General features: G+C 42.0%; 4 protein-coding genes and 1 long non-coding RNA gene across 5 annotated transcripts; 3 read left to right on the top strand and 2 right to left on the bottom strand.

Moving 5' to 3' along the window:
* Positions 1-1,182: 1,182 nt before the first annotated feature.
* On the bottom strand, positions 1,183-2,187 carry LOC118472321 (uncharacterized; the record flags this gene model as incomplete). Its single annotated transcript, XM_035960307.1, has 4 exons — positions 1,183-1,421; positions 1,574-1,665; positions 1,740-1,825; positions 1,906-2,187. Coding segments are annotated over 4 exons (699 nt in total), but the record flags the coding sequence as incomplete, so codon positions are not given.
* Positions 2,188-2,689: 502 nt separating this feature from the next.
* Positions 2,690-4,275, bottom strand: LOC103630401 (uncharacterized). The gene is made up of 4 exons (XR_002263278.3): positions 4,025-4,275; positions 3,424-3,921; positions 3,223-3,318; positions 2,690-3,128 (listed from the first exon to the last, which is right to left on the bottom strand). It is a non-coding gene; the product is annotated as an uncharacterized lncRNA (long non-coding RNA).
* Positions 4,276-8,487: 4,212 nt separating this feature from the next.
* On the top strand, positions 8,488-14,994 carry LOC100382900 (uncharacterized). The gene is made up of 5 exons (NM_001175588.1): positions 8,488-8,792; positions 12,752-12,884; positions 13,011-13,664; positions 13,812-13,932; positions 14,513-14,994. Exons 1-5 carry the CDS (start codon positions 8,716-8,718, stop codon positions 14,536-14,538), a joined length of 1,011 nt encoding a protein of 336 aa, NP_001169059.1. The 5' UTR covers positions 8,488-8,715; the 3' UTR covers positions 14,539-14,994.
* A 1,411-nt stretch (positions 14,995-16,405) lies between these two features.
* LOC541612 (Ferredoxin-6, chloroplastic) lies at positions 16,406-17,918 on the top strand. Its single transcript, NM_001111367.2, has 2 exons — positions 16,406-16,624; positions 17,002-17,918. Exons 1-2 carry the CDS (start codon positions 16,498-16,500, stop codon positions 17,673-17,675), a joined length of 801 nt encoding a protein of 266 aa, NP_001104837.2. The 5' UTR covers positions 16,406-16,497; the 3' UTR covers positions 17,676-17,918.
* Positions 17,919-19,342: 1,424 nt separating this feature from the next.
* LOC100192686 (sec23/sec24 transport family protein) lies at positions 19,343-25,164 on the top strand. The gene is made up of 14 exons (NM_001363269.1): positions 19,343-19,857; positions 19,932-20,003; positions 20,368-20,421; positions 20,525-20,700; positions 20,782-20,968; positions 21,128-21,273; positions 21,349-21,503; positions 21,615-21,696; positions 21,778-21,893; positions 22,223-22,318; positions 22,937-23,060; positions 23,498-23,763; positions 24,055-24,269; positions 24,712-25,164. Exons 1-14 carry the CDS (start codon positions 19,530-19,532, stop codon positions 24,936-24,938), a joined length of 2,244 nt encoding a protein of 747 aa, NP_001350198.1. The 5' UTR covers positions 19,343-19,529; the 3' UTR covers positions 24,939-25,164.
* The last annotated feature ends 546 nt before the right edge of the window (positions 25,165-25,710 follow it).

Below are 25,710 nucleotides of genomic sequence, written 5' to 3'. Positions count from 1 at the left end.
ATCGCGACGTCGCGTAGAGAAGCACGGGCATCGCGGCGTCGCGGGGGTGGGTGGACTCCTTTCCTCGCGCGGGGATGGCGGGCGGGGGCGGGCAGACTCCTTTCCTAGCGCGGGAATGGCGGGCGGGGGCGAGGGAAGCTCCGCCGCGTTGATCAGCGCCCCGACGGGGGACCCCGGCGCCGATGTCGGCGTGCAGAAGTTGCAGATCTGAAGACGTGGTATTGGGGAAAGAAGGGGAGGGGCAGCGGTCACGAATCGAGATGGGGCGCAGGGCCGGTGGACGCGGGGTTCACGGAGGCAGGGAGTCAAGGCGAGAATGGAGGGGCGCGGGGGCGAGAATGACGACGCAAAGGATGTCGGGAAGGATGGGGCGCGAGCATCCTGGGCTGGCATCTCGACGGGGATGACGGGAGCGGGGGCATGGTGAGTTAAGGTGGACGCCCTCCTTAAACCTTATACTAGGTGAGTGCCCGTGCGTTGCGACGGAGGTTTAATATTTTATGAAACATATAAATGGAACGACAAATATCACTATGATATGTAAATTCGTGTGGTAAACATGTGCGTTGCGACGGTACACGAACACCGCTGATAAAAGCATTAGTAGTAATTAATTTTGGATCACTTCATGAGATGTGCTCTCCCGACGGGAGGAAAAGGAGGAAAGATCCATTCATTTTTTATTCATCAATTCGAACAAAGTAGAAGAAGCAACTAAACACCATACATGTTCATATATCAAACTCATATATTGTCTAATAGCTACACATGTGGTCAACAAGATGTTATTAATCAATTACGAGACTTCCTATGGATACGCGATGTATCAATACTAATACGTCATTTTTCCTCAAAAACAATGATATAGGGATATGCTATTTTGTAAACATTAGTAAAGATTTGTAAATAGTTTATATTGGATAATTATTGATAATAGTTGTCTTCGGATATTCTGCATTGTGCCCCTGACATAGTAGTCGACGGCCTGCTGCAGGGGTAGGCCCTTGTACTCCATGACAGTGGCCATGTCCCACTTGAGTGTGTACGATCATCACTATAATAAAGCTCCTTGTACTGCAGTGATTGTGGACTATATAAAGCGATAATGTAAGTTCATTGAATAAAATAGTGGGCATCGAGCTGTGATGTTCAGTAGGTAGGTAGTTTGGATGGACATCCAATTTAGTGTGTGAGGAAGAAGCGGTAATCTGGGTGATCTACTTGCCGCTGGCAAAGCCAGTCATCAGCAGCTTTCAGAAGCGACGTAGTCAACTGCTGCTCATGGTGCTGATTTGACGTCCACAAGGAACCATTTAATTTGTAAGATGCTTGGCCGATCAGAGGCAGTGTGATCTTCCCAGGAATAGAAGCAACTTTACTGTTATGGAAGTTATCTGTCTCAGGACAACCGCTTATCGTACCTGCTCAACATTGCATCTCAATTAGCAAATAGCTCAGAAATGAGATTCTTCAGGTTTACTGCTGCTTTTAATATGCACCTAGACATACTCTGAACAGGACAGGGTATGCTAATTTGTATTGTTTTCCACCAAGAAGAAACACGAGCGCTCACCGTCAGGTGTTGTTGACAATGAATGGAATGTTAAAAAGCAAGCATCTAGATCTTGTAGCGTAGGTCCTGTTGGTATCCGGTATATGGGATACCTGCAATCAACTTTCATTGGATAATACAGCTATGTAACTAATGAACCAATAGCTAAAGGAGTTAAGGGAAGTACCAGGCTACAGAGATCCAACTGGACGGGAGAAGATCACAGCTCTTGTATGTATTTAGATCAGGAAACTTACATGCAAATACTGAAATCTGTAGGTATTAATAAAATATAACTGTCAGCTAGGTTACAAATACTACATTTGGTTGCACAAGAACCGAAAAAGACATACCATATCTGCTAATGGTTGTCTTCCATATGGTGCATCATGCTCCATATATTGGAAAACAGGGGGAGGTTCCTGGTTACTGGAATCACAGTCATCACTGGACAACCTTTCTTGATCGGTGCAAATATTTTCTGCTAAACATTGGGTTGTTCTTCCAATAGACCTTCCATTGTCATTGTCATTGTCACTCTCATTGCTTACATCACTGCTTGTTTCTGGAGCATTGTCACCGTCACTGCCTTCATTAAGGTATCTGCAGCTGAAAACAAAAAAAACAGTTCCAAAAGATCATAATTATCTAAGGGAATGTTTTTTTGAAGGAATGTCCAAGAGAAAGTTGACCATAAGAGTACACAATAATAGTAACAATTGATGTATTCATGCATTACTGAAAAATGAACATTATTTATAAGACGTCTCTGCTAGTCCAATTCATAGAAAGTTGAAACAGTCATGCATTCTGATTTATTATTTCACCACAAAATAACTTCTTTTATCTGAACAAACCAGTTTGTGTCAGTTCAAAATTGTGGATGCATGACACCACCTACCAAGGTTCAAATCCTAGTGCCCACATTTTTAAGTAGCACTTCATCCCTAGTTTTTGCTGAAACCAGATATTACCTCCATTATCTAAAAAAAACTCCTCAAATAAGAAACATAAGGGAACACCAAGTGCCGGAGGCTCCCACATGAATGGGATTTGGGAAAGGATAAACCAAGGCAAACCTTCCCTTAGCAAATGCGTAGAGGCTGCTTCGAACCTGTGACCTGATGGTTCAGAGGCTTGCCGCAAATAATCTACTATTGCCATAAAATAACAACAGGCCTCAAGTACAATGTCCTGAACAATGCGTACATGTCACCAACACTACTCTACTGTATAATGGAAGCGTCGTCCCTCGTATCATCCAAGTCGCTAGGGAAAACACGGTGCGAAACAATCAAGCTACTTCCCTTGCGTCATTCAAAAATATGCGGCCTAGGGAGTTGCCGTTCCCGCTGGCAAAGCTCTTAACTTCCTAGGGAATAGCTGTTGCACTTGCACCAGACAGTGCCTTAAGGATGTCAAGCACCCTACCGGTGCTCCATGTTTGCACAAAAATGCTGATGACGAATATATTCCAACAAGATATATGCAACGGAGGAAATACTGCCATACTTCAAGACATGAGTGGAGTAAGCTGTTTGCTAAAGAGATCACCAAGGGCTCCACGAACATCCATCTGAAGTGTAACCACAAATTAAAGCTCTGGCGTTATCACATGTTTCGTTGATGGTACCTAGAATTCTAGAAACTAAACCTGAGAAAGTATGTACCTAATCACAACAGATAAGTTTGGTAATTAATGGATAGAACTTTTTCAAGTGCCTTTTGAAGATCTGAGCATCCATGATGCACATTCCTTTCAAAACCTGAAATGCAAACAAAATTTCATCTCAGCATAAACAGATTATCCTAAAATATGGTCAAGAATTTCAAAAAAGCTAACATAAAGCTTACGGGATCCAGATATATACCTTGACAATAACAGGTGCCCGTAAGTCTAATACATTATGTATGTCTACACTGGCAGCGTCCCCAGTGCTAGGCTGTAAATCAGACGCCTCTTTCAAAACCTGTCCGCAAAAAGAAACCAGCTTCCCTTCTGCTAGGTACTTGATCTTTTCCTGGTCATCATATTCCACATGTAAACCATTTGTTTCCTCAATGGAGTCCTTTTCATCCTGCTCCACTGTTGATTTATGGAGGATATCTACACAAACCCAATTTTCATAAAACGAACCAATTTCCCCATCTCACCTCATCCTGGTACTCAATCGCTGCCTTGTCTCCTCGCCAGCTAAATTGTCCGCCTGAGGATACTCAACAGCAGGCTTGAAAATTGCATTCAGCAACTCCTTCTCATTAGTGGCATTAAAAAACAACCTCTATCCCTTGTGTCCTTGACAATCTTCTACCAAACAGAATTGCTGTTGAACAGAGTGGTTCCATTCCCCACAATCCATAAGCAATGCCTACAACAAAATGTTAAAAATTAAATAGTTTTTATTATCATGCACCAGATAAAAGATTATGAAGTAATTGAAGTGAAATTTAAATGCTCGGTGCAGAACTTACTTGGCCCTTGTTAGAGCCACGTTAGTCCTCTATAAGTTTGATAGAAACCCAACTGTACCAGCTCCATTACTCCTGACTGTTGATATGGTAATTATATCTTCCTCCGCGCCTTGGAAACCATCCACAGATTTTACTTTCACTGAGAAATAATCATTCCTCCTGCAGGCCTTCCCAACCTTTTCCTGTATAGCTCTAACTTGAGCATTGTATGGACACACAACACCAATAGAAAGCTTGCTTCGTGTAGAAAGTGTCTCTACAATAGATAAAAAGGCAAAAACATTATAACCTGCCCAAACATAAACTGACTTGATCTTGATCAAATGATATAATACTTATTAGAGAAAGAAATGAAACATACAACTACAACACTGTACATTATGGCTGCCCTTACCTTTTAACAAACTCTGCACTATCATCACTATAATATGCAACGGAACCGTATAATAAGTGCACTGTGATGCTCCTCCTCTCCACTGTTTGGTGAGCGGTGTGCTGTCAGTTGTCCTCCTGAAGCCGGAGATGAACAATACTGATTAGAGAAGGTATTGTTTCATGAACAATAAATATAGAACACAAGCAAGTAGAATAGAAAAATTCAGAAAGCGTAGTGCAGATTGCAAGATTCAGAGAATCCATTTTAGGCTTGTGCTTTCAAGCGCCATGGTTCTTAGCTTCAAGCAAGAAAATTAAATTCTTCGTTTGGCAATTTTCCAATAACAAATTTGAAGTAGCACAAACTCTAATCAGTAGTCAGGCACAGACAGAAAGCTTATTTTTAGTTTTCATATCAACTATTTAGACAAATTTCCGAATCTTACTATCTGTCATGCATTAAAATCCTTATAATTCAGGTATAGAGCAGAAAAAACGAAATACTTGGTGGGGTGCTTGGCCTACTTGAAACCCTACTGCTTGTTCTCTCTGCAAAACCTTTCTTAGGCTGCATGGATGTAAAACCGATTTAATGCTCTTTTGTCTCTTTCAGCTAAAAATTAATGGACTACACAAAACATGCATGACTGATTTAATGCTCTTTTGTCTCTTTCAGCAAAAAATTAAATCAGTCTTGGTAGCTGATTAATGGTTTTCAGCCGGAGACGAACATCAGGTGTGCAGTCATACAAGCTACTATATTTTTGATGGGCGAAGTAGAGCAGTAGCACAAAAAAGGAGTACCAGTTACTAGTACTAAACTCTAATACTGAACTCTAATTCCAGCACAAAAAAAGGAGGCACATGTAAAATCTGCTGCAGCTCCAATTCTACCGAGTTTGAATCCACCGAGTTTCTGGATTAGGGATGTGGCTAAAAGAATAATTGGGAGAACTCCAACTCCAATAATTTGTGGCACTGTGTCATAGACGCAGACTGAGGGTGTGTGTTCCAGTGAACCATACTGATGTAGGCTTTCTCTCTGCTCTCTCAGACAGGCCCCAAGTATCAGGAAAGAAAAGAACCATTACCTTCCCAGCAACAATAGAGAGAGAAATGTCATAGTGTCGTTAAATACTCCTTCGGGTTGCAAATTGTAAGTCATTCTAGCTTTTTCAGAACAGATAGTTTTTGCTACACACCTAGAAAAGCCGGAACCATAAATCCTGTTCAGGAGACCTCCAGCTCCACCTATTTCACAAACCATGAAGGTGGAGATGGATCATGGAAGAAGACTAAGGATTGGAGTTTCAATAAGCTATAACCATTATCACTTAAGACTGGAAACAAAAGCTTAAAACTTCATTTTTTAACCTACGACTCTGTATTTTCAGATACTGCAGGAATGGAGCACGCCCAAACAGGTCTTAAGTGTAAAACAAGAAAGAACCATGACCTTTGCAGATGTGATTAATGTATACAAAGAAACTTACAAAGAGAGTAAAAGCTCATTCGAGAATTTAAATGATTGGACAGTGTATGTTGCCAATGGTCTCCCAACTTTCCTTTGACATCATGCACAATTGATAAGACACAGACAAACAAAAAATTTGATTATTGACATTTAGTTTAGTCAAATCAACAAGACACAGACAAACAAAAATGAACAAGAAATATATTTTAGTGGGTATGTGCTTAGCAAAATTTGGCGAAATTCAGCGACAACTATTTCTGTCGGTCAATTGTGATGAGTGATGGACAGTTCAGGAAGTGTATAAAGTACATAAAGGGCCTGTTTGGTTCAGCTTTTTTCTGATCAGCTTTTCTGAAAATCTGGCTGTGGAGAGAATCTGGCTGTGTAGAGAATCTAAGTATTATTAGGATTACGTGCGAAGGAAGATAAACTTATCCATAGGACTCAGGATCTAGAAAGTGACGGATTACTACTATTGCAACAACTCAACCGATTATGTGTTTATGTTGATTTTGAATGATTTTTATCTAAACAAATTTTATTGAAGCTGGCTAAAAAGTTGAGCGTTTGGTTCAGCTTCTAGCTTCTGGTGGCCAGAAGCCCCCTAAAAGCTGAACCAAACAGGGGCAAAATACAATTGTATCACAGAAACAAGTATTTGGTGAAATCGATCCATAGAATGAACCCATCCATCCATAGAAGACAAAGAAACTTACAAAGAGAGTAAAAGCTCATTCGAGAATTTAAATGATTGGACAGTGTATGTTGCCAATGGTCTCCCAACTTTCCTTTGACATCATGCACAATTGATAAGACACAGACAAACAAAAAATTTGATTATTGACATTTAGTTTAGTCAAATCAACAAGACACAGACAAACAAAAATGAACAAGAAATATATTTTAGTGGGTATGTGCTTAGCAAAATTTGGCGAAATTCAGCGACAACTATTTCTGTCGGTCAATTGTGATGAGTGATGGACAGTTCAGGAAGTGTATAAAGTACATAAAATACAATTGTATCACAGAAACAAGTATTTGGTGAAATCGATCCATAGAATGAACCCATCCATCCATAGAAGACAAAGAAACTTACAAAGAGAGTAAAAGCTCATTCGAGAATTTAAATGATTGGACAGTGTATGTTGCCAATGGTCTCTCAACTTTCCTTTGACATCATGCACAATTGATAAGACACAGACAAACAAAAAATTTGACTATTGACATTTAGTTTAGTCAAATCAACAAGACACAGACAAACAAAAAATGAACAAGAACTATATTTTAGTGGGTATGTGCTTAGCAAAATTTGGCAAAATTCAACGACAACTATTTGTGTCGGTCAATTGTGATGAGTGATGGACAGTTCAGGGAGTGTATAAAGTACATAAAATACAATTGTATCACAAAAACAAGTATTTGGCGAAATCGATCCATAGAATGAACCCACATTCCCAAAAATACAGATGGTACCAAACATTAAGTGAGACTCACCTCTTTGGAGGAGATTGAAGATGAGGGTCGAACGTCGAAGGGCCTGCAACGTCTCGCGACTCCAGCAAAATCGGAGTAGCGCGGTGGTAGTTTGGAGGCCTTATAGCAGCGAAATCGAAATGGGAGCCGAATTTGGAATGTGAGCGGGGATGGGAGCCGCTGTTGATGGGATTTGAGGGATCCGCTGCGGGCGGGATGCGAGGGACGCCCCTTCCATAGTTGGCGCGCGTGCGGGATTCGAGGGGAGCCGCTGCGGGGCTGGCCGTCGAAGGAAGGAGCGCCATCGCTGGACGCTGGCGGGATTCGAGGGTGCGGGATCCCGCCGTCGAAGGAGCGTGCGGCTGCAGGTAGCGCGAAGGGAGGCGGATTACTTCCTGCAGCGCGGGAGAGGACGCCCCGCAGCGGCTGCAGGCAGTGCGGGATACCGTGGCGTCTGGAATTCTTGAGGGCGGATGGAAGGTCCATGAAAGGGAGGTCTGCCTTCCATTGACGGACCTGAGCGGAGATCTCTGACATTCCATTGACGGTGACAGAGGAGGAGGTTGCGGATCCCAGGGATTTGGCCACGGACCTTCCATCCGCGTACGGTGACCTTCCATTATCCGCTCAATCAAGGACCTTCCAGCGGGCGTGCGGGCGTGAGGACCTTCCATTCTCCGCTCAATCCGGCAGGCGTGAGGACCTTCCAGCGGACGTGAGGACCTTCCAGCGGACCTGATAACCTACCATCGGCGAGCACCTTCCAGCGGCGGATTGCGGGCGCGGATGACCTTCCATCGGCGAGCACCTTCCAGCGGCGGATTGCGGGCGGGGATTGCGGGGCGGCTGGCTGCAGGGCGGGGAGCGATGGCAGAACGCGATGGCAGAACGCTCGGTGTGGACGCCTACAGTCCACACATATAGAGTAGTAGAGAAGGGTAGTAAAGATTGACGCCGTATTTAAGCATAAATGAATATCATAACAACATATGAGCACTTCGCTAATAAATTTTTATTCTTCAGATCTAGCCACTAAAATTGAGACCAGATAATCAGGTCCTAGTTTCACACGGCAATTCAATCTCACATGAAAAAGAACATTGGAAGGAAGTTCTCACGTTCCGCTCCAACCGGAAAGACAACCTGGCTGTTCGTGAAACATCAACACGGAAGAGGAAAAGGAGCCGCCAAACGGAGCGCAACCGAGCCGCAATAAGCGGACACCAACCAAACGAATTTCCCCTCCAAAAACGAGCTCTAGAGCCACGCGCACGAATTCGCCCTCGCGCGCTGTCTCGCAGCGCGCCTCGTCCCTCCCTCCTGGCCGTTCGGGGTCCGTTCGGCGGCGGGACGGACCGGATCCCGCTCCATGGCGGAGGGCTTCGGGCGGTGGGAGTCGGATCTGCTGTTCCCCGCCGCCGAGTGCGTGCAGGACTCCGCCGATAGGTACGGCCTCCGCTCGCCCTGCTTCTTCCTTGACCTGCTTGCTGCCTGGCGCTGGAGTCCTACGCTAGGTTGGCAGTGGTTGCCTCTTGAGATTCGTGGTCGTTTAGGAAAAAAAATCATTGCCTGTTCTGTACTGGACCAATTCTGGAGCAAAGAAATCTCTCTGTGTGGTTTCTTCTGTTTGTCTAAATTGTTTGGGGACTATAATTTCAGACCTAATCTCCACTAGTTCCCTAGACTCAGATTTAGCAAGTTACTAAATACAAATTGGAAACAAAAACAATCTTAGTCTCCAATAGTTCCCAGTTTCTAGGCTATTAAATATTTTTAAATTATGCTAATCCACCTTTTATAGCTGTTACTTGCAACTTTAAATTTGGTTTCAATTGTACAATAAAGTTCAATAATCATCGTTCTTCTCTTATTACTATTTTCATTCCGTATGAATCGTGATCGATCGATCTCCTCTAAACTTTTGGATGGGTCATCTTCAAACTTGTCAAACGAGGATGATAAATTCATTCTCCCCGTAGTTCAAAACATTTAATGTGCATCACTTGCCTACATGCACGAATTCGATGGTGGACAAGTAGTTTCATGGTGTGATTGACACACGGAATAGCCTATTGGGAGTGCAAAGCAGCTCCCTAAGAGCAACTCCAGTAGTTCTCTAAAAGACTTCCTAAATCAATAATTTATATAGTTAATATGAAAACTATTCTCCAACAGTTCTCTAAATGAACTTTCTAAATTTAACAACTTGTCATCTAACCTCATTTTCTCTCTACATTTGGCAACCATTTAACAACTCCCTAAACAAAAATATTGACTGCATTATATAGTTTTTGTGACTTATTTTTTTATGTGGACAAATACAAAACAAAATTACAACCTATATTTAGAGAACTATTGGAGAACTCACATTTTTTTACTCCAAAAGTCATTTAGCAACTTCTTAAATATGTGATTTAGAGAGCTAAAACTTACATAACTATTGGAGTTGCTCTAAGTTCGGCGACCAAATAGGGATATTTAGGAAGTTGGTATATTTGGGGATCTCATTTAAGGAACTATTGCAGGATGATTTTTTGTTAATAACACCCTAAATTAATTTTAGAGAGTTCTTTTGGGAACTAGTGGAGATGCTCTAAAAGTTCCTAAAACAACAATTCCCATAACTGTTGTATTTTCCAAGTCGCAAAAAAGGAGTTGCAAATAAGGGTTTCTCTAACATTTTCCAAACAATGACTTCTAAAATATAAAAAATAGTCCCACATGAAGCCTAGGTAGCCGCGAACCCATCGGAGGTGCACTGAAATTTCAGGTCGAGTTGTTTGGGTTTAAATATTTCGGGTATCCAAGAGTTGAACCTGAACTCGACCCGAAATTTCGAGTACCCAAAATATCGGGTCCAGGTATTTTACAGTCTTAGATCAGATCACAGAAAGCATACGAAGGCCTCCAAAATTAGTTTTGGAAGGCACATTGCCGTTGATCAAGGTCCTCTTTTGAGCGTAGCGCAATTGATAGAGATGGTTCCATGATCATGTCACTGATAGCACATCATAATTCTCAAGAAACTGTGTTAAATCTCAGCGATTCCGATCTGATTGGCGTGGTGCAGCAGAACTGCAGAACTCAAAAGGGCGACGGAGCACATACCTGCAGGCTGCACTCTGCAGCTAGGGCTGGAAACGAGCCGAGCCAAGCTCGGCTCAGTCGCATTGCGAGCTCGGAGATCAGGCTCGGCTTGTTCAGGCTCGCGAGCCACCACACGAAGTCCAATTTAGAGCATAAATTGTATATTTTTATTATATATAAAATAAAAATATGTACCAAAAATGTTGGAACATATTTTAAACTATATATAGCATTAGGTCCATAAAAAATAAGGAAATAAATCAATAACATAGTCATATAATAGTGTCACAACATAAGTACTACATGAGTTGTCTGGCTCACGAGCCGGCTCGGGCTCGGCTCGTTGTTTGAGCGAGTCACAAAAGTAGGCTCGGCTCGGGCTCGCGAGCCTCTCCGAGCCAAGCCTGAGAGAGCCCGAGCCGCCTCGCGAGCCTCAAGCTTTTTTTTCCAGCCCTATCTGCAGCCAAGTTCTGGCAGCAGCAAGGGAGGATATCAGTCCATCAAAGAGCAGAGAGTCTTTCCCTTGGAACACAGACGCAACCAGGATTTTCTTCTGCATGGTGCATTGGTGCTGGTGACATGGGTCCCCATGAGGAATGCGCCAGAGAACTGCAGCACTGCTGCAGTCAGCAGTCAGCACTGTATGCTCCATGCTTATTAAGGCGTAAGCGACGATTAAGCGGTAAAGCGTGCTGCCAGGGTGAGGCGGCCACCTCGCCTTGCCCCGACGTGCGTCCGCTAAGGTGTGGGGCGTCCTCGTGGCGATGCTTGGGGGAAGCTAAGCGTGGGCATGGCAGAGCGTGGACGGTCTCAGCGGCGCGCAGACTCCCTATCTCAGGCGACGGCATGCAGGGAGAAGGAGCTGCGGGGAGGGAGAAGGGAAGAGGGAGGACTGCTGGTGGCTGAGAGAGAGTGGGTGAGGACTGCAGGGAGGGAGAGGGAGAAGGGGAAGAGTGAGGACTGCTGGCGGCTGATAGGAGTAGAGGGAGATAGATATTTGTGCTAGTTGAGTAACCCTAAAATTATTGGGCTAGCTGATTTGTCATGTGTTTCTTTATTTTTTATCTTTCTTTTTTCTGTTTCTCTCTTGTACTAGGTTGAAATGGGCCTACTAGGCCTGATAATTGTGCTAGTGTGCTTATTATCTTCGAATTTGTGATATATAAAGTTATAAACAATATTTGATATATTTTTTATATTTTTATATATAATTAAGGTGTCGCCTCTCCTTACGGCTTTTCGCTTAAAAGTTAAAAAGGGGGTGCTCGCCTTAACTCGCCTTACCACCTTAATAACTATGGTATGCTCTCAAGATCAGATCACAGAATCACACAATGTTCACAAATCACAGATTCACAGCTCAGCTCACACTAGTCCACACTCCACAGTGGCACAGTCCACACTACACAATCATCGGAGTCTTCAATTGTACAGAAAAACCCGAAGCCTGAACCTGAAATGTGCAATCTAACTCTTCTGTGCCCTGGCATCACACGACGCGAGGGGTTTGGAACACAGTGCGAGTTCCTCTGGGTTAGGACTGGGCAGAAAAACCCAAAATGTGCAATTTAACTATTTTTATATTGGTGAGGTACAGTTCATCGAATGCCACCATCAAGTATGTGTTCAATCTTGCATGGTACTAAAAACTTTGCATTGCGGTGGCATTTCAAAAGCATTTTTTGCTAGATTTGGATGGTGTGGTTTGTTAAAAGCATCTTTTTAGGACCTATCACTGCAAACTGTTAGGCCTTGTTCGGTTATTCTTATGTCACATGGATTGGATGTGATTGGAAAAAACAGTATAGATTTTGACTTGCTATGGATTCAAACTCATCCAATCCTGTCCAATCCACATGGATTAAGATGATAACGAACAGGTCTTTACTAGGATTTGTAAAGGTTTCCGCAAAAGCTAGATTCACAGCGTAGCAGCACTACAACCATAATTTGGCCCTAAGTAGTCTAAGTGTATAACTGTACTATTAAGATCTTTCTTATAACTGTAACATGTCTGGCCCTCTAAGGCCTTTCTGTTTCCTTCTTAATATAAAGATGCGCAGTTCTCCTGCGCTTTTCGAGAAAAAAGTTTTTTTCTTGAGCACACAGGACTACCATGTAGCTTTTTTTTATATATTAGGAGGGTAAAGATCCCCTACAGAAAACAGAAGAAAAAAAACACCCAGAGCACAGAACACACACTAGTCCGCTCTCTCCCCTCCCTTTCTACAATGGAGTGTAAAACACATCAACAAAGAATAAATAAAGGCCAGTTTGTTTGCTGTATTGATATCTTCTCTTTTTGGGTTGGTGTACAGAATGGAGGGTGTCTACCGCTTACTTTTGCATGAAAGGAAAGTTATGCAGGATGGTACTTCTGATGCAAAGTTTCATGCTCCAATACAATCTGAGAGAGATGTGATTACTGCTCTTGGAACTACCAAATGGCAGGTTCAAACAGTCAAGCTTTCCATATATAGCCTCCAACTACTCCGAGCCTTGTATGATTTATTAATATTTTAGAGGCTAACATTTGCATTCGTTTTTTTCTAAGGCAATTATTCTTCTAACTTGCAGCTGGAGCAATTTGAGAGGGAAGTGAATGCTGCTGCATTCTCTGACAAGTCAAAGTCAAGAGAAAATGCAATCTTAAAATTCAGGCAATTCATTAGAGCAATTGCAGACCAGATTTCTCAGGTGGAAGAAAATTTGGAGAGTCTTAGGCTAGGTTCTAGCAGAACTCCAAAACATTTATACTCAAGTGAACATGATGGTGATGGGCTGGCATCCTTCCTTTCTGGTTCCAGCAAGGATGACCATGCATATCATTCCACTGGTACAGATGAAATTGTGGAGCTTAAGCTTGACAATGTTCCTTTAGTAAATGGTTATCATTCCACCCAAGAACATACAACATATGAACACAGGAATTCAGATAAAGATGTGGAAGGAGCGGGGAAACGTAAATGTTCATGTGGAGAAGGTGCATGTGAAGGGGATCATAACAATAGCAATATGTTTGTTTTGGATGTTGATGATTCTACAAGTAGGAGATTTTTTTGCAAAAACAAACTGAGCAGACAATACCATAATTTTATAAGAAACCTATGGTTTACAAAACGACGTCGTGATCGTGAAAGCTTTACCAAGAGGAGGAAGGATGGAGAAGATATGGATAGCTTGAGAAATGGAAACATGCTACCTTCTTTCAATCTACCTCAATCTGGAAGGGTACTTTACTCTTCTTAATCACGTGTTTCATTTTCTGATTCTCTGTATGCTGTAATCTATTTTAGGCTAAAAGTTTTCTGGCGCTTTAAATATTTTTTCTGTGCACTAATATTCATATATAATAACTTTATATTTATATTGTTGTAGGTTATGTATTTCTGGCCTGAAGTCATTAAGAGGAGATTATGTAGATCTGGTTATTTTACAGATCATAATCATTCTCAAATCCGTTTAGTGACAGCAGTACTGATTGCACTTGCTGTTCTCTGTGAGTTTCTTTTTTCCATGGGTCATCTGTTCTTTTTAAGCATTTAAATATGATGATTGATCACGTTGTTTTGGAACAAAAGGGTTAAATCAACAAAAGAAATTAAGGCATTTGTTTTTTGCTTAAGACCTGAAGAAAGATGTAGAACAGAACACCATCAGTTGTAACTTATAGTGTTCCTGAAAACTTGGTTGCTGCAAATGAAAGGTCCAGGGATAACTCTTTAATACCATCGGTATCCATTTTGCATATGATTCATAACACACTGCTAGTTATTTCTTTTGACTAAGGACATGTTTGGATACCAAGGGCTGATTGTTAGGCCGTGGCTGATCCAAACAGGCCCCAAGACAACATGGAACTGTAGAATGCCATTTTATGTGCTTAATGTTCTTTTACTGTCAAATGTTTAGCGAACTCTTTAGTTTGTACTTTGATCAGCAAAAAGTTGTAGAAATCTGTTGGAGATCGAACTGGAATCTTGTTTTTGAACAAAGACGAACTGGAGTCTGACCAGAATAAATTTTCATTCAACCTGTTCTGTTCCCATTTATCTGAGATGATTTCCTGCTTGCTGCAGGCCTGCTGGTATCACATGTGAAATGACCGAATCCCGTTAATAGTTTTGGTTCACGTTGTGTTATATATTACCACAGTCCACGCTGTACTCATAGTGATCACGCTTGTGCTGTGTCATGGATTCTGGAGGACCATCATTGTTTCAAAGCATTTCAATGTTGTGCTCCAATGTGCCATGCCCTACAGATGGTAGTTCTGGTTGCTTGCTTGTCAGTGGCATGATCTGTCATAAAAAATATTATTCACTAATCCCTGTATTTATTCAGCACCAACACATGATGTAAAAGTTTTTGCTCATGCATCATATATAACTCAGAATTGGCAGGTCAACGAGAGTGGAATTTCTGGGGTGCGGTTACCTAGTGTTAATATATTGTTATGAAAGTGAAGGTCGAATTGAATAGAAATGATCCATTGTATTGAACCTATAGTTTGTAACTGCCCTTACCTGGGATATTGTATCAAATACGGTTTCCTGCATGGACCTGGAACTCTCTCCAATTGCTGCCATTTCGTTTGACTTATCAGATTCATTGAGCAAGGACGCCCTTCCAGGGTTCGTTCTCATCTGCTTGCTGTGCTGGTGCGTCCTTTTGGTGCCTGTCAGTTAAGTTCCCAATCATGCATGCATACAGCAACAGGTACAAGGAGAACAAGTGCAAGTTTTTATGTACCAGGGAATCCAGGATGAACTTTTCTTTGTCGACCTTTTTTTGGGGGGGGGGGGGGGAACACTCTTTTGATCGCCTGATTGAGGCAAGAATTTCTATATATTTTTGACCATAAAAGGAAGAATTGACAAAAAGAACTGCTAAATAGTTCTTAAGGGCAGAACTGCTAAATAATTTCTATACATAAGACAATGGTTCAGTTTTCCAAGAACACGAGACATTTAAGAAAATGATACCTGAGACTTTAGACCATAAATGCAGCTAAAAATAATATGTATAGAGAATTATGTAGAAACGGGTTTAGAGTCTGTCTTTAGTATTTTTTTAATTAGTTCCCAAGAGATCTTATATTAAATAAGATTGTATATGCTCTAACTATAAACAAAATTGTTTCAAATCTGTGTAAACTGTGAACATGGTTGAATTTGTATCTGCGATTTATTCAAATACTAAAGATTGGACTCTTGGAGTAAGACTTCTCTATCTGAATTTGTATCTGAGCCTTATTTCGAATATGACTAAGATTCGACAAAACAGCACGGGACCACTGGTGTAGTCTTCGGGTGTGTTTGGTTTGGCTTTAACTTTTGTCCTCTAAAAACCAAAAGCCAAACCAAAGGGCTGGATCCAGAAAATAGTTTTTTTAAAAGCTGACTTTCTTGCAGTGTAAAATTTAAAGCATCCATTGATATGCTTTTAGTGGCTTTTGGATGGAACCGTGAAAAAACATATATCGAAGAACTTTTAACGGCTTTTAGTGGTTTTCACCAAACGGTTTTCAGCTTTTTAACAGTTCACAACTCACAAGCCACGTCAGCTTTTTTCACAACTCACAGCCCACAATAGCTTTTTCTACAGCCACAACCCAACCAAATATACCCTTCATCTCTGCATTCAGCAATATTTTGTGAACAAGTGCGATTATGATTTTGAAATCCGACAAAACGATAAAACATTTCTTTTGCGTGGAAAACTATATAAAAAAATCGTACTCAAGTTCAGTACTTCAGTTGGGGTGCCCTGAGTGGTTGTTTTTTTTATTCCCCACTGTTCTTCTGCGCCAGAACTTATCGCTGACACGTGGGATCCTGGTGTCAGTAAGGGTTGGCTGTGCTGATCCGCCCCCTGGACCCCCACCAAGGGTCGTCGGCTCATCGCGCGAATCATACGTCCTCCTCTTGTGATCGGCAATCTTGGCACCACCACGGCCTTTCGCTCAAGGAGCCAGCCGTGTGCCTGCCGACCAGCCGTCCAGCCCAGAGGCGTCGAGGCCGATGGGCAGCAAGACGACGCTGCCCCTATTAATAAAGCCGCCATGCGTGTGCCCGGCACTGCACAGCATCCATCGTCCATCGACCCACCCAACCACCTCCTCCGCCCCGCGCTTCGCCTGGGTACCGGCGTCCGCCGCGCCCCGTCCCGTCCAGGAACAGGAAGAGCAGGTACGCATCGCACGACCCGTTCGCCACCAGCCCACCACCTTGATCGCAGGCGCATATGCGCGGCAGGATCCCTGTAGTCGTAGATCGCGCTGTCTGATGTGATGCCACCCCTTTTGTTTGTGCTCTGCCTCGGCCCCGCTCTAGCGTCGCGGCAGGATGTTGGGTTGCCTGCCGGATCTGTCCCTGATGCTGGGTTCATTTTTCACTCATACTAGCGTAATAGTGTTGTCACACCGTGGTATTTTTTAAACAGGTGATAATTCCCAAGATGTCCATACGAATTTTCGATTTCCATCCGCAATTTTCTGTGCCTTACTCGGTAGTAGTAGTAGTAGTGATCCGAAAGTGACACCATTCCCCTTGTGCTTTCTTGCCAGTAACCCATCCACCCATCCATCGGGGATCACCAGGGGAGCAAGATGTCGACTGCCACCGCCGCAAGATTGCCCGCTCCCAGATCCGGGGCAAGCTATCACTATCAGACCGCGGCTCCGGCGGCCAACACCCTCTCCTTCGCCGGCCACGCGAGGCAGGCGGCCCGCGCGTCCGGGCCACGGCTGTCCAGCAGGTTCGTGGCGGCCGCGGCGGCCGTGCTGCACAAGGTGAAGCTGGTCGGCCCGGACGGGACGGAGCACGAGTTCGAGGCCCCCGACGACACCTACATCCTCGAGGCGGCCGAGACCGCCGGGGTGGAGCTGCCCTTCTCCTGCCGCGCCGGGTCCTGCTCCACCTGCGCCGGGAGGATGTCGGCCGGCGAGGTCGACCAGTCGGAGGGGTCCTTCCTCGACGACGGCCAGATGGCCGAGGGGTACCTCCTCACCTGCATCTCCTACCCCAAGGCAGACTGCGTCATCCACACCCACAAGGAGGAGGACCTGTACTAGAGATTGGGTTGCTTTATGCATATGCAGTGGCTGCTCCAAAGGTGGTGGTGCGTTCGTTGCTGTTCCGTGCCACCAGCGGAAGGGGGGTTTCGTTGTTGAGATGGGCTAGTTCTTGTCATCAATTTCGGTCGTTCGATGAGATCATGGCATATGAGTTGTGGCAATAATGCTGGCAATATGGTTTTGCAATTCAAACTGCAAATGTGACCAGCAATGTCAAAAACTGCACACTGTGTCTGTGTGCGAACTTGTGAAATTGGCATTGAGTTCAATTGGCTAGTTGGCTCGAGATTTCAGTTTTCATCTCCATTTAGAGGTCATTTGGGCCTAAGTTGGTGCTTAGTGTGGCCGGATAGAAGCCCACTAAGGCCTTGTTCGTTTGTGTCGGATTGGTGGGTCGGAACGATTTCTAGCCGGATTGTTTCTCTAATTTATATAAACTTTGATTAGGGCTTGTTCGTTTTGTTCGGAACGGATCTTCTGGAATTGTTCCACCTGGAATGTTAGCTTTATTTATATTAAAACTGATTACCTGGAATAGTTCTAGGTCTTAATCCTAACTAACCGAACGAGCACTTAGTTGGAACGATTCCGGGTGCAATCCGACACAAACGAACAAGACCTAAAGTAGTTTGGGAGCCATAAAATCGGAAGAGATTGAATAAAAGGGGAATCTAACTCTCTAATCCCCTCCGATTTTCTCGCTTCCAAACTAGTCTTTTGGGCCTGTTCGTTTCCATTCAATCCATATGGATTGGATGAGATTGTGTGTGTTTTAATATCTATCAAGTCAAAATTCTTTAAACCTAGTTTGAGTATTTTATGAATAAGTGAGATTGAAGTGGATTAAGATGTATTAAGGAGAAATTTGATCTATTAGGGATTTAAACACACTTCGATTTCTCTAAAACACTCCAATCCCAAAATATCCAACCTAGGCCTTATAAGTTTTCAATTCCATCTAATTTATATGGAATGGAAATAACCAAATAAAGACTTACGTAGTTGTTGCATAAGATGATCGTCCAAATTACCTGTACATTTTTGTCTGATAAGCCATTGAGACTTTTATAGCTTCGTTTATTTTTAAAAACTCATATCATATAAAATAAATAAATCTTAGATAAAATACAACTTTTTACACATGAGCACACTCCCTATTTCTGATTTCCAAGCAATACAACTAGCAATCAAGAGAACAGCCACGAGAACGTAGACTGTTACGCTCTGCCGCCATGAACCTTTAAATCTAGTGTCCTTCCTACATTTTACAATCGCATATGCTTTATTTTCTCTCGTTAACATAGAGTTTTCCAAATCTTCGTGAAGGTCTGAACTTTAGTGATCGTATAAATGAACCTATAAAAGGAGTGTAATATGTACCCTCATTAAGGATCCACAGTCACAAACTAATACAAAGATAGAGGTGGGAAAACCTTTTTTAAAATAACATATTTTAAATCAACTCTTACAACTATTCTTCATGTTTTTAAAAAGATCCACCTATATTTTATATTGGTTTACACGGTTTACATTGGTTACAAAGTCTAATAAAAGCAAAGATTTTCTGCCCTCTTTAATAAATTGTTCATTTTGGATTAAAGTTAGATGTTTAAACTGTTAAAGTTATAATTTATAGAAATAAAAATACTGTAGAAGTAGTATAATTCGATACGGATCAGACAAACGAACATAGTGAACTGCTGGCGGAGGGATGGGCAGGGAAACAGTGGCAAGTGGGTGTGTGCTTTGTGCTAACATGGTGACGTAACATAAACCCCGAACAAGTGCGTCTCTAGCCAGTGAAGAAACGTATCCCTTCTCCATTCTCTGTGTGTAGGCCCAGCGTGTCAGACACTGAGGCTGTTGCAGCCGTGATTCCCGAGTCCCGACGACTCGCGCGGTCGCGCCCCTCGCCTTCTCCGCTGGTCGACTGGTCCGGCTGGTCTTCCCCCTCGGCATCGCACTCGCACCTCCCAAGCGTGCCTGAATCTCAGACTTGTCCCCCCACTGCCTCGGCCATGGCTGTGCGAGCCACGGTCTCCCGCTTCCCGGCCACGCCGGAGGCGCTGGAGTCGTGCGCCGTCCAGTGGGGCGTCGCCGTGACGCCCTTCGCCGCCGTCGACGAGCGCGGCCAGCCCCCGACCACCGGCGCCGGCGGGGACCGCATCCCACGCTGCGAGCACTGCTGGGCGTACTTGAGCAGCCACTGCGATCTGGAGCGCTGGGGCTGGACCTGCGCGCTCTGCGGCACGCTCAACGGATTCGACGACGAGGCCGAGCGACGGTTCCAGCGTCCCGACGCCTGCCCCGAGCTCAATTCCTCTTTCGTTGACCTCGAGATCGCAGGTACTACGGCACGCAGCTTCCTTCCCGCCGCGTGATGCGGGATGAATTTTGACCTGTAGGTTAAATACGTGCAGTGGATGAGGCAGGGGCTGGAGGAGACGGCGTGCAGGCGCTGCCTGTTTATGTGGCCGCAGTGGACCTCGCATGTAAGTCCAGTCCATTCGATCAGTACATTCCGACCATCTAATTCTATCACAGTCCATTTGATGTGCGAAGTTACCTTCACATGTGAATTCTAGGTCATACCGTAAGAATCCAACTAGATTGAAAAATGATAACATGTTTTGGGAATAAAAAGAACACAAGGCAATGAATGGACCTTGATAAACTCTCACTTTTGTCTATTTCAAAGCAAATAACAAAATAAAAAGAGAGGAAATAATGCCTAGGTTTGGCACATCATTCATTGCTGATCATGGACACACCATTTTTTTCTTTTGGACCGCCATATAGTCTGTTGATCTTGTGTGATGCGCTATAATGTAATCTGGGACTTGATAATGCCTTCAGGCTCTGAAGAGTTCCTTGAACTTATCAAGAGTGCACTTCTTGCGGCCCTAGAAGGTATGAAATTCTGAACTTTCTGATTTTTTTTTGGTTCGTCCAATGACTGTCATTTGTCAATTCAGTTTGACCCTTCTTCGTTTGGGTTTTCACCATGCAACAGCTCTTATTCCGGGCTCCTTATTTGGGCTTATGACATTCAGCCACAAGATTGGGTTGTATGATGTCCAAGGTCCGATTCCACTTGTGAAAAATGTTTTTATTCCTCCGGACTTGGAAGAAGATGGTCTGCCTGTTGCCCTTGAAGATGCCATGCCCCTACTTTCTTTTTTGGCTCCAGTATGTTACAAAGCTACCAGCTGAATTACAAAGAGATTTAGACATGGACTTATTGCTAACGGTAAGATAATTTATCGGCAGGTTGACACATGCAAGGATCGAATTGCTGCTGCCCTGGAGACACTGCGACCTACATCTTCATGGGAGAGAGGGGCTGCTTCTGGGCATGAAGAGGATGCTGTTTTGCTTGGCGGACGTGGTTTTGGGACAGCCATGTCTGCTTTAATTGAGTACCTAAGTTCAGGATATGGTTCTACTTTTGCTTTGGGTGAGTGGACACACTTTCCATATCTCATGAAATATCTGGTGTCAATCAGGCAACTAGCTTAATAACTCATAAGATGATGTATGTTTACACTTTGCAAACAATCTAGTAACCAGTATCTTTATGCTAATTTACTTTTGTTCCTTGTCATATGGAGAGCAGCTCGAGTATTTGCTTTTCTGTCTGGTGCTCCTGATTATGGAGCTGGTCTGCTAGATACCAGGAGATATGGGGAGCAATATGCTAGTAAAGGGGTAGACGCTAACCTTGCATTGCTCCCTGAACAGATACCTTTCTACAGAGACCTAGTAAGCATGAGTCTGAAATTCAAAATTGGTTTGACTTTCTCTGCCATGTACTGATCTTATTGACAATTGAAACAGGCAGCTGTTGCTGTTCAGTCAGGAGTTTGCATAGACATATTTGCTGTAACTGATGAATACACGGATTTGGCTTCACTGAAGTTTTTAAGTATTGAAAGTGGTGGATATCTATTTCTTTATGCAAATGCAGATGATTCAACACTTCCTCAAGACATGTATGCTTGGTTGAATGAATATTCTGTGTTCTATTCAGAAAATTCTGACAGCCAAATTTCCTAATAATTATGAATGATCTTTTCTTCCTTTCTTGCAATTCCCACAAACAGATACCGCTTACTAAGTCGACCCTACGCATTTGGTTGTGTTCTAAGGCTGAGAACATCTTCAGATTTTGAACCAGGCAATTCTGTAAGTAGACATTCTATTTATGTTCACTTTAACCCTACTATATATGTGTAGCCAGTTTGTAATGCATTCATCCTTCTACAGTATGGACATTTCTTTCCTGACCCTCAGTATGAAAGTGTGCAACACATTATCTGCTGTGATTCATTTGCCACTTATGCATATGACTTTGAGTTTTCCCATAACAACGGTTTCTCCAGGTATATTATTTTAACTTAACCCTGTAATTGGTTACTTGCTACTAAATGATGTATTTGTCAAAGGAGATATTTGATTTCCTCTTAAAAGGCAGATACTGCCAGAATCAGAATTTTCTCGTTGCACTTAATCTAGTTTGCACTAATGCTCACTAAATGAAGCTACATGCCCAAGCAGTTTGAAGAAGCAAATTTATATGTGAATGATAGTAGTTCACAGTTCAAATGTACATTTTAGCTGTTTACCTGTAGAAACATATTTCTGGATCATATTAATTGATGGGGATGTGTAATACTTGATGGTGATTAACTAATGTGATATATATTTATAGGCATACAGATCCTGCTGTTGTGCAGATCGCTTTTCAGTACAGCGTGATTGAACCTGCCAAGGAGACATCAGGCGATGGATCACAATCATCTGCAAGGTACATAGAGACAAGAAATTGCTTTCTTATAGTTAACAAGCATCTTGCATGCCTTGCAGTTACTATACCTTTGTATTCATGTTCAGTGGAAAAGATAGTTCAAGCAGGAATGTTCACTAGTTAGCTGTTATTCATCAAGCTAAAACATTAATAAAAATGACAGTATGTTTCAGGGATTATAAATATTTTGATTTTTTAGCCACGGGGGCTTGCACATACCCCTATCCTTAATACATCTGTATTTTTTTATCTATAGTTCTATACATTTTATAAGTATGCAGAGAAGTGGCCTCCCATGAAAATTTTCATAAAAAAGAAATCAATATCTTGTTTGATCCAACTAATATTCATGCTATTCAACTGATAACTAGCTTGTTACATGCATACTCATTTCAACTATCAATATTTTTGATCCAGTTATTTTTTGAACTTCGCAACTATTAAGTTTCTGGTTTCTTATCAAACTAATTATCATATTAACAGCAACTCAACATGAGAACATTACATAAAGTGAAACATATTGACATCCTTTACTTTTCACAATTTTGGCTACTTATGTTTTATTTTGTTGCTGCCCTTGGAGCTCATCTCTATTCTTGTAATGTTACACCTTCGCAGTTATAAGTTCTCTCTAAAGAGGCGGCTGAGAATAAGAACATTGCAGTACCGTCCAGCTAGGAATATCAGTGAAATTTATGACAGTGTAGATCCAGAGGTTGTACTGCATATCCTTGTTCATAAGGTAATTATATTATGTTTGTTTCTGCTTTAAATCAGGTATATTATTTTCTCTACAAGTCGTGCAGAATGAATTGAAATAGAAAAAACATAGTATAACAATTGATTAGAGGTGATTAATATCAAGATGTGTTGATAGTATTAGAAATTCTGTGATACAAAGATCAAAGATCAGTGAATTAATTTGGAACAAGGATCAATGAACGCAGCTATCAGGAAGATTCTCCTTTGCTGATCTTTAACCGGTAGTATCAACAGGATTTTCTTAATTAAAAATGTTTTCAGATTATTCAATGATTTTAGATGTTTGCATATCAGCGATCATTGAACTCTGATAAAAGACAATGAGAACACTACGATTCCTTGTACTTCTTACAATGGAGCTGTATCCTTCCACTACATATGGTGATATACACTAAATCTTCTCACATACACTTCCAGGTTATTTTAGAATGCGTGGATAAGGGGGTTAGAGAAGGCAGGCATCAAGTTCATGCTTGGCTATCCCTCCTTGCAGCCCGGTATAATCAGGTCCTGAGTTCTGATGTGCGAACTCCACTATCGAGCATAGACATTGACTTCTCGCAGTGCCCGCAGCTTCAAACGATACCTCAACTTGTTTTTGCATTGTTGAGAAGTCCTCTTCTTCGCTTGCATGAAGAAGGTGTACACCCAGATTACAGGATATATCTACAATGCCTTTTCAGGTTCGTATTGTTTTTATTTCGCTATGTTCTGGTTTGCAGCATATCCTGTGAACAATTTTCCTTATGTTAAACTTTGATATTTTATCCCAAAGAAGGCTTGTTTAGTTAGAATATTATTCATGATTCTCTGAAACAGATGTAAAAAGTGTAAAAAACATTCCATGTTGAGTTGCTCACTTTGAGAACAAAAAATTATATAATGTTCCTGCTGTAAGGATCTCTCATCCCATATTCAATTAACGTGAACAAATATTCTAACTATAAATTAACAAGTTTGAGATTTTTTTGCAGTGCACTGGAGCCATCTTCTCTAGCTAAAGCTATATATCCGGTTTTAATATCGTATTCCTCGCCTGACAAGCAAGCATTCCCACGACACACTCTCAGCCGTGCTGCTCTAATCATGAGCGAGAGCCCAATATTTCTTCTTGACACATTTACCAACCTTATCGTTTACTATTCCTCAACTGCTGATCCTTCATTTCCTTTTCCTCCACCCCGTGACTGTAAGTACATAGTTTTTCATTTTCCTGTGCATATTTTGAGTAGTACATATATTCTTTCACAAAAAAAGAATTGCTCAAATCTCCAAACAATTTTTTTTCTCGAACAACGCAGGAGATCTGCCTGTCGTTTCATTAAGAAGAGTAGAAACAGGATTGTCCAGCATGGCCGGACAAAGTATTAAACACCCACAGACACCCTTACATACCAACCTGAAAACTAGATAAAACAGGCAGAATAGTTTGAAACAAGACCACCAACAAGCACTAAAGAAAAAGATTTGCTGCAAAGCTCCAAAGAATATTGTTTGGTGTAGTGGTGGCTGACTAGATATTAGACCCTTAATATTAATATTCTTGAAAGTCTACTTTTTGTTATTGAGGATAGATAGGAGCACTCGTACTTGCTTGTTTCAGCTGCTGATTATTTCTACATACCATGTAGGTCTTTTGAGAACAACAATCAATAAACTGAAGCAGGACAGATGTATAACCCCAAAGCTTACATTCATCCATGGAGGGGAAGATGATTCAACATTGTTTGAGAGCTATCTCATTGAAGAGCAAGATGTCGATGGATCAGGTCTTACAACTGGTTCAGGTTTTGTAGCCTTCCGTGAGAGCGTTAGGAATGTTGCAGGAGAGATCATCCAGGAAGAAATTGGAAGCTAGTTTCAGCTAGAAGACCCTTTTGGTCCCGCTGCAGAGCGTATAAACTCGGATGCTTTTTAACCCTAATTAATATCGTAGTAGTTAACTTAGATAGCCAAAATGGAGAAACAATGTCAAAATAATATGAGGGGCCACATGATTTGTAGTTGCTTCTGGCAATAACTGCTTTAGGCTTGATTAATCAGAGAAGCCTTTCTGGTACACTGGTAAAAGGGTCGAGTACACCAATACACCGTGTGATCCTGGCTGTCTGATTTTTTTTGGAGAACTCAAATTTTGGTGTATATTAATGCTGCTGTTTATTCCGATTAAATTGAGGCCGTTCGAAACCTAGAGCTAATAGTTAGCTAGCTAATGAACTGAGGATCTACTTGGAAGCATATAATTTTTTAAAAACTGGTTTATAGAAATTAAGTTGGTTCCAAACATATGGATTTATGACTCAGTTTATAGAAATTAGATTATTAATTTCTTAAAAACTATGGATTTATGACTCAGTTTATAGAAATTAGATTATTAATTTCTTAAAAACCAAAAAGTTGGTCTTTTCTAACTTAAAAAATAAAAACTGATTTCTTAAAAACTAGACTGTTTTCAAACGAGACCTAATTGTTAGCTGTGAGCTAGCTAGCTAACAATTAGCTACAATTACCTGCGGTATTAGTTGATGGTGTTTGGAACCTAACAACTATTTTTTAGTAGCTAACTATTAGTTTTAAAGGTTTTAAATAGAGTGTGAATCCACCATACAACGTGTATGAATATATGGTTG

The sequence above is a fragment of the Zea mays genome, chromosome 6, assembly GCF_902167145.1.
Source record: "Zea mays cultivar B73 chromosome 6, Zm-B73-REFERENCE-NAM-5.0, whole genome shotgun sequence".
NCBI classification, from domain to species: Eukaryota; Viridiplantae; Streptophyta; class Magnoliopsida; order Poales; family Poaceae; genus Zea; species Zea mays.
This window is presented reverse-complemented; position numbering and strand designations above follow the sequence as displayed.